The sequence below is a fragment of the Austrofundulus limnaeus genome, unplaced genomic scaffold (assembly GCF_001266775.1).
Source record: "Austrofundulus limnaeus strain Quisiro unplaced genomic scaffold, Austrofundulus_limnaeus-1.0 Scaffold1793, whole genome shotgun sequence".
NCBI lineage: Eukaryota > Metazoa > Chordata > Actinopteri > Cyprinodontiformes > Rivulidae > Austrofundulus > Austrofundulus limnaeus.
In genome coordinates, this window is record NW_013954195.1 from 27201 (window position 1) to 35300 (window position 8100).

At 40.2% G+C, this 8100-nt stretch overlaps 2 protein-coding genes across 2 annotated transcripts; both read left to right on the top strand.

Annotated features, from left to right (window-relative positions):
- The first annotated feature begins 256 nt into the window (after nucleotides 1–256).
- zfand1 (zinc finger, AN1-type domain 1) lies at nucleotides 257–3025 on the top strand. The gene is made up of 8 exons (XM_014033636.1): nucleotides 257–371; nucleotides 705–747; nucleotides 975–1014; nucleotides 1102–1229; nucleotides 1407–1498; nucleotides 1655–1773; nucleotides 1879–2034; nucleotides 2530–3025. Exons 1-8 carry the CDS (start codon nucleotides 317–319, stop codon nucleotides 2701–2703), a joined length of 807 nt encoding a protein of 268 aa, XP_013889090.1. The 5' UTR covers nucleotides 257–316; the 3' UTR covers nucleotides 2704–3025.
- Nucleotides 3026–3210: 185 nt separating this feature from the next.
- Nucleotides 3211–7658, top strand: maf1b (MAF1 homolog, negative regulator of RNA polymerase III b). Its single transcript, XM_014033637.1, has 8 exons — nucleotides 3211–3750; nucleotides 4070–4158; nucleotides 5692–5823; nucleotides 5905–6067; nucleotides 6142–6263; nucleotides 6352–6471; nucleotides 6548–6640; nucleotides 6730–7658. Exons 2-8 carry the CDS (start codon nucleotides 4076–4078, stop codon nucleotides 6752–6754), a joined length of 738 nt encoding a protein of 245 aa, XP_013889091.1. The 5' UTR covers nucleotides 3211–3750; nucleotides 4070–4075; the 3' UTR covers nucleotides 6755–7658.
- Nucleotides 7659–8100: the final 442 nt, after the last annotated feature.

The following is an 8100-nucleotide window of genomic DNA, read 5'->3' on the forward strand; positions in this document are numbered from 1 at the left end:
TAAGTAAGTAAGTAAGTAAGTAAGTAAGTAAGTAAGTAAGTAAGTAAACATATGAATCTCGTAGTAAACATATGAATCTCGTATCTTTTGAAGTATAATTCACAAATAGAGTGTTCCCTTTATTCAGAAACCTAAACTATGCAATTTAGTTGTATTATAATTAAATGCTAGAATAAACGCCAGTGTCAATCCTGTCCACCGCTTGGTGTCGCTACTGTTTCAGAATGGCTCTTGTCAACCCYCCATTAAACCTAAAAGAAGATCATTCATTTTATTTTTTTTAAACATTTTTTTTTAGCAAAACACAAGCTATCTAATGGCCGAGTTAGACGTTGGGAAACACTGTCAGGTTGATTCTTGTAATCTAAAAGGTCCGTTTTAGTTTCATCCGAAGTATTACGAATAAAAATGTGTATGTGTGTGTTTACTTAGCGAGGCACGCTCTAGCGCGACTAGCATGTTAGCTTTTTAGCACGGTACATTAGCAGGTAGGCTAACTGTTGTCACTTCGTCTTGTAAACATACAGTTRAGAGCGAAATTAGTTCGACTTGACTTGTAGTTATTTACTCAAGTTATTTATTCAAGTCATTTTTAAAAGTACAAGTCAGTTAAACAAGCTTTACAAAAGTTTTTTTTGTTGTTTATTTGGATTTTAGYGCTTAAAGCCTAATCTTTATCCATTGTTTCCCCTTTACTATTTTAGATTTCCTTCCATTTGTTTGCGACTCCTGCAGTGGTGTTTATTGGTGAGTATATAGTTCCTTTCAGACTTGGAATTTATTAGTTATACTTATCTGAAATGAAGGCATCACGTGTCACCACTAAATTATAAAATATGTACTTGGAAAATGGAATAGAAAAACGGATGCAAATAATCAACACATAGGTTATTACTTTTTGTCTTACATGTTTTGGGAAAGTTTGTCATGTTTTTTCCCCCCAATTGTGACACTTATTCTTCTGCCTTTAACAGTCTTGAGCACAGAAGCAGAGAGGCCCACTCATGTTCAGAGGTTGGCTATTTTCATATGTGGCACGCTGATGATAGATTTCCCCAAACTATGTTTTTATTGTGACTGTTTTGTTCAATATTGTATCAGGAGCCAGTTAAAAGGGAATCCCGGACTACTGGTGAAAGCTTGAGTTATCCATGCTCATTTGAAGACTGCAAGGGAAAAGAACTGCTGCCAGTTGTGTGTCGACAGTGTGAAAAACATTTCTGTTTGGTGTAAGTTTATCCTTTTTTATTTCATTTTTTGTTTTAAAATTAAAAATTATATATATTTTGAGCTCTACTGTTTATTATTTAGACTTCAAAATGAATTATAGGAAAAGGTTTGCAATATATTTTATTACTGGAACAAATAAACAGTTTATTTGTATTTATTCCATTAATTCCCTCCAGCCATCGTCATCAAGATGATCACAAGTGTGAGAAGTTGGAGGTCCAAAAGCCTCGAATGTCTGCCACCAAAGAGCTGGTGCAAAAAATTGTTGGTCAGTTAAATAAGTTCAGGCTGCATTTTCTCTGCCATCTCTAAAATACTTCTCTTAGTTAATTCATCATCACTTAAAACACACCTGGTACACCTTTAACTAGCATCTATTTAGATTATGTTTTTCTGTCTCCTTCATTATTCATGTCCATGTCAGAATCAAAGGATGGATCTAAAAGCAAAGGGCGCAAAGGAGCGAAGAATGCAGCCACAGCAGCTAAAGTAGCTCTGATGAAACTGAAGCTGCATGCTGCAGGAGATAAGGGACTGCCACAGGTAACGCTCCKTTTTACTTTTATTTCAAAATTTCATTATACTTACAGCCTCTGGACATGTTGCACATAGATGTTCAAGTGCCTGCCATCGTTTTATGCTTTTCAGACAGAAAGAACCTACTTTCAAGTGTATCTTCCGAAAGAAGCCAAAGAGTGCAGCAAACCAATGTTCTTCTCGTCTAAATGGAGTGTGGGAAAAGTAGTGGATTATGCTGCCTCTATTGCCAGCCTCAAGAACAACAATAATGTACTGACAGCAAAGGTAAAAAGAGAGGAAGAAAATGAAAGACACAATCTTCTTGCGTCAAATTTCAAGAGCTATCTGCATATCTACAGCACATATACATTTTTGAGCATACCTTATTCAGATGTTTAGTTTGAACACTATTTAACCTATTTTTTAGGCTAACAGCCAGTGAGTAAACAAGAGTTTTGCTTGTTGATGCTTATAAATAATTCTAAATAAAGCTTCAGTAGCAAATTGTCATTACGTTTTAAAAAGTGGGACTTTTATCTCCTTTRAAAAAACACAAATATTTGAAACACTTTAGTTTTTTTCTTTTATGGATATGCAGCAAAGTACTATTAATTTTTTTGTTATATATATTTAGTTCATATAAAATCTATAAGTTGTTTATTCTATACTAATTTAAAATAATTATTACTTAAGTTAGAGTTCACAGAACTAAATTGTTTGGTGTCATAACTGTAATTCTTATTAAAACATCTGACTGAACATCATCCTCTCCATTTGCAGAAGCTGCGGCTCTGTCATCCTCAGACAGGTGAGGCCCTACAAATGGATGACACCCTGGTCTCACTTCTGGCCCACCCAGAAACACCCCTTCATAATGGGGGTAATATTATCCTGGAGTACTTAGACAATGAGAGCCAAGGCCTTGATGTTTTTGACTATATTACTTTGACATGACCGATCAACAGCATGTATGTTTTGTTTATAATTATGTCAAATATTCTATTGTGTAGTTGGATTTGTGTTGTACAGCATGATCTGAATCTGGTTTTTTAAAGCAAACTGCATGTGGATAAGCAGGACTTTTAGACATTCAATAAGCTTTATTGGATTTTGAAAGTACAGTGCATTCATGTTGTTGCATTTCACATCAGGTTACTATAGACTTGACAAAATATTAGTTTACTATACTTTTGTTATTTGTTAAGATCAAACTATTTAAAGACTACTACCCTTTAAAGTGAACTTTTTTTTCACAAATAAATTTCTTGAATTTGTTGTTGTTGACTGTTTTTGTGTTCACATTGCTCAATCTAATAGGTGAACAGTTTTAACCAATCACCGTTGATGCTGCCCATAGTGATAGGCTCCAGCAGCCAATCACAAGAAGACATGAAGGGGGGAAAATGGGCGGAGCATCAGCGCAGTGTATATAAAGGAAAAGGGGCAGGGTCGTTACTACAGAAGATGCTGTTTTGATGATAATAGACCCGTTTGTTTAGGTAATCGACAAAAACAGCGGAATCAGAACTCATCCGGGATCTAGGTTTGGTAGCTTTTGCTGCTCTTCCGATCGAGTCGCCAAGGAAGGAGCGACTTGATCCTTTCTAGTATAGATCGCTTGAAAAATTAGGTCGAAAGGGATGCCGCTGCAGATAGACTCCGACGGACGCCAACAGTCTCTGGATGTAATCTCATCGCATTTAATCGGGAGGAGCAGTTTCTGTATAAACTTAAAAGGCTTCAGAGTAACCCATTCTCGACCGAGTGTCTTTGTAAGATACTTAAGCTCAAGTTCACATTAATAACTCCGCTGTGACGCGAAGGTTAAAGTGTAATAACCAGCTAGGTTAACACAAGCTAGCGTTAGCTGGTCGACAACAAAAGRGCGGATCGGTAATCCTCGGCAACGCTTCGTCGGAGAGGTCGAGTCTGTAACGSAAAAGTCGACCGCGCGGAGTTCGGACCCCGCCGTTGTCTGCCTGTGCTGAAGATATTTTCAAGGTAAGTGAATAATATTCAACGTTTGCGAACCAGGAAGAGTGTTTTGTCAGAGCTGGTGGGGGAGGGGTAGTGGTTGGTTTGAGTCGGAGGAAATGGGTGTTTTGGTCGGAAATGCGTCCTCGCGAGGCGCTGCTGTAACATCTTTATAACTGCACGTTCAAGTTTATTTTTTTAATGTTTAATATGATGTAGTAACGTTTGCAAATATGCGTTTGTTTCATTTAGGTAATTCAGAGACAGAGTAATGCATATTTATTGTTTTAATGTGCCTTTAAACCTAAGGGTTTATAGTTACGTTTTGCCCTTTTTATTTCTTCAGACAGCCATGAAACTGTTGGAAAACTCCAGCTTTGAAGCCCTCAGCTCCAGACTGTGCGTCGAAACCGGAGAGTCTCGCATCCTTGGCAGGTAAAGAGAACCTGTATTACAACAAACAGGAAACTTAGTGAAAAATGCTACCAACTCAGCTTCCTTATTTTTGGTATTTCAGGAGTTTCACAGCTCTTTTTCGCCTTTTGTTTTGTGGCACCTGAATGCAACATTAAATTAACTCCAGCTTTTGTACCAATTCTTTGAAAGTAATTTGATCCTCATCAGACCCCAACATTAAAATCAACACAGGTCATGTCTAGCTATATTTGTCACTATAGCAAACCAGGGCCAAGGTTTTTATTTTCTTTAACAGTGTTTTGCCCTATTTTGTTTTGCTGTGGTGCTTTTTAGCTTGTGTTGCAAGCAGAGCAAGGACTAATGACTATCCATAAAGTAGGGAAATAAGTGTTTATTGCTGTTGGCAAGTYGAAGGAAAAGGTTTGGCTTGTAGTGCGTAATGGAAAAGTTGTTGGAGTTTACAAGGGGTGTAAAGTGATTTAATCAAAGACTCCTCTCCTAATTAAGGGTAGTAGAGGTCTACTAAAGGCCTACTTTCAGGGCATGTGTTGAAAGTTCAGAGATAACCGACAGGACCTTTTTTTTTTTTGCTCAGCAGACCGTTAAAGGCACCAGTCTGCTTCAGGTTATGTAAATTCCCTACAGCTGAATCTGCAGATACAAACACACTGAGCGTGGTTACATAAAATTGTGGGGGGTTTCGCAGTTATGTAGTTTGACGTGTGGGCGGCGAAACTGAGCTATGTCGGTTGTGACCTACAGTGACGCAGATCACGGTGTCTTCTCACAAGACCCRGTGGTTATTTTGGAGACTGTTGTCAAGTGTGTTATTTGTATTAGTGGGAACACGCACAATWTGTGAGTGTTGCTTAGTGGAACAGTGGGGCATTGCCTTCGCAGTGCTTCTTTTTATTGGATTAAAATGATGCACAATGTTACAAAAAAAAACGTCGTCGTTTGTTTGGTGCGGGGCAGTACATTCGCAAATAATAMCTTTTCCCCTAATAAATATGTAAGKTATCTGTCATTGGAGATGCACAAGTGCAGTCTTGATCTTCCCGGCTTCAGTGTCCTTGTGGTCATCTGGTTACCCGCGGTGTTCGAAGGGAGGCTCAGCTGTGTTGTGTTTTTAAATATCAGTCCTGCTATTTTCCACTCTGTCTCTATAATTAGCCTGTCAAAATCCGGGGGGAGGGATCGCCACCGTTAGTCTGTCCTAAGCTGCACCGTGCTCTTGCAAAACCCCGCCGTGTGTGAGTGTGATGGAGCAAAATAAACAACTGCACACCAGTCTGCTGCACTCAGATATCCGTATCAGCGGCGTCTGACCCAGATACGTGAACGCAGACTCGACTTGTMTTGGCTTAAGATAGGACTACTGGAGGAGAGACACCGATGTAAATAAGCTGCAGATGGGTTTCCTACTACAAACAATACAGTTAGTGAAACTGAAGAAATAGACCACAATTAAGRGTTTTATGTCCAACCTTTGTACCCAGCGGAGCGCTTCCATAATTCCATTTGAAAGCTTTTATCCTTTATGCCCTGCAGGATCGAGAGCTACTCCTGTAAGATGGCAGGAGACGATAAGCACATGTTCAAGCAGTTCTGCCAGGAGGGGGAGCCWCATGTCCTGGAGGCCCTTTCTCCTCCTCAATCCACTGGCACCACAAGCCCCTCACAGTGAGTTTAGCGGCCCTGTTGCACATGTATAAATGATGAGTGGTGGGGGTTGTTCTGAATCCTGTTTCTGTCCGGGTGCAGGCTGGGGAAGAGCAGCGAGGATGGGGAGAACCCTCTGAGTGATAAAGTTTGCAGGAAGACTCTGTTCTACCTCATCACCACGCTCAACGAGTCCTTCAGGCCGGACTACGACTTCAGCGCCGCTCGGGCCCACGAGTTCAGCAGAGAGCCYAGCCTCAACTGGGTTAGTCACCTTCACCGAGTGTGACAGGTGAGTTAAAAACAGACGAGTAAAGATCTGATGTGATTTCTCTCCAGGTGGCCAACGCCGTGAACAGCAGCTTGTTCTCYGCTGTAGGGGAGGAGTTTAACTCTCTGCGGCCCGAGCTGTGGAACGCCATCGACCAGGAGATCAACCTGCCGAGCTGCGATATATACAGGTGGGTGATTGGYGGTGGTGTTTGCTCTACTTTAAATTCACCAATGTGTCCAACGAAGCGATTTTAAGTTTTCGTATTGCTTCCTCAGCTACAACCCGGATCTGGACTCGGACCCTTTTGGTGAGGAGGGGAGCCTTTGGTCCTTTAACTACTTCTTTTACAACAAAAAGCTGAAGAGGATTGTGTTCTTCACGTGTCGCTCTGTCAGGTCCGCAGCAGTTACACACAATAAATACAAAATGTAACAAACATCACACACCTGATCACATCTTTGACACGTGCAGCGTCCTGAGTGGCTACGGCCGTGGTTGTCTCGACAACGAGCTGGACATGGAGCTGGAGGACGAGGAGGAAATGGACGGCTTTACTGAGGAAGGGTGAGACGGCTTGGAATCTTCCAGAGTCTTTTGTTTTTTTTCCCTAAAATATTATTCTGTTTACATTTTTTTCTCTCTCTCTCGCTCAGGTGCCCCAGAGCTCTGTGTGTGTAAATCCTGGCTACGCCTCCTAAATATCTGTAAACTCAAAATTCACATTTTTTTTCCCCTTTTCTTTCCCTGTGGGATTTCGCTGCCTCATCCAGAACCATTGGTACTTTCTAAACTACTGCATGTTTGTTCCCTTTTTTGGTGAACTGTGTGCTGCAGAGGTGGACGTTTTCTTTAAAAACGACAAAAAAAGACGCCCCACGGCCGCATCAAGCTCCTTGATTTATTACCCACTTTTTTTTTACCCTGAAGTCCTCAGAGAACCTTTCTTCTCTGCGTTTAATCAAGGACAACTTGTTATGAGCATGCGAAACAAAGTGGATTTATGGCAGAGAAATTGTGAAACAGACTGCCAGCAAGTTTGGTGTCCAAAAAGAAGAAGGAGAAGAAAAAAAAGTCCAGGTAACAGCAGCAAGAGTGAGACATTTCTTTTTAGTCCAGCCCAGGGCAGAGCCGAGTCCACGAAAAGCCTGAAAAGACTGACTGAACAGCTGATGGCTTGACATGTGTTCAATGTTCCTTTATTTGTGTGACGTTACTGTGACATGTTAGAAATAAGCTTTTATTACTCAAACGTATTGTATGATCGCTATTTCCAACCTTTCGTCTGTACCTTTGGACAGGAAAAGTTTGGTCAGGTATCTGGTTTTCAGCTTAGAAAACATATCAGCTTTTATTCCKCTTTTTGTTTATAAAACAAGTTTATTCCCTAAATTTCTGTTAACTGAATTTTGATTATTGCTCTGTTGCAAAGGCATAATTACAAGTGAATGTATATTAAAGATGAAAAACATTTTAGAAACTGCATAGCAAACGTTCACTAAAATGTGAAACGTTCTAACTCCTGTGCTTTAATCTAGCTATTGTTGCAGATTGTAATAAATGTTTGTATCTGAGGTGACTTGAATCCGGTACTCAAAAATGGCAGTTGAGCATTTTACCTTTTCATTAACTCATCAAAATGACAGCAAACAGTTTAAAAAACAACCCTTTATTGAAAACAAATACAGTACATGATCCTGATGAGATGTTACCACAGTATATGATCGGTTTCTTTGTGGGCTCGAGCTGAAAGCTGGGAACTTGGTTGCTGAAGATGGAACAGCTGCACGGTTCCTGTTTGTGTACAAGGGCTTAACGCCACAACTCCTCTGTATGGATTCCAGGTTTTCAATTTGAATTCAGGCTCACTGGAATTCATGCACCACCTCCTGTTTGGCCACTTAAGAGCTTGTAAAAGCTATACTAGGTTTCAAAGTGACACGTGCATAGATCTGATAAGTTCAAGGAATTATTTTAACAGGTAAATAAAGAGAATCCCCCAGACTGTCAGGTTTCCACACGTAGTC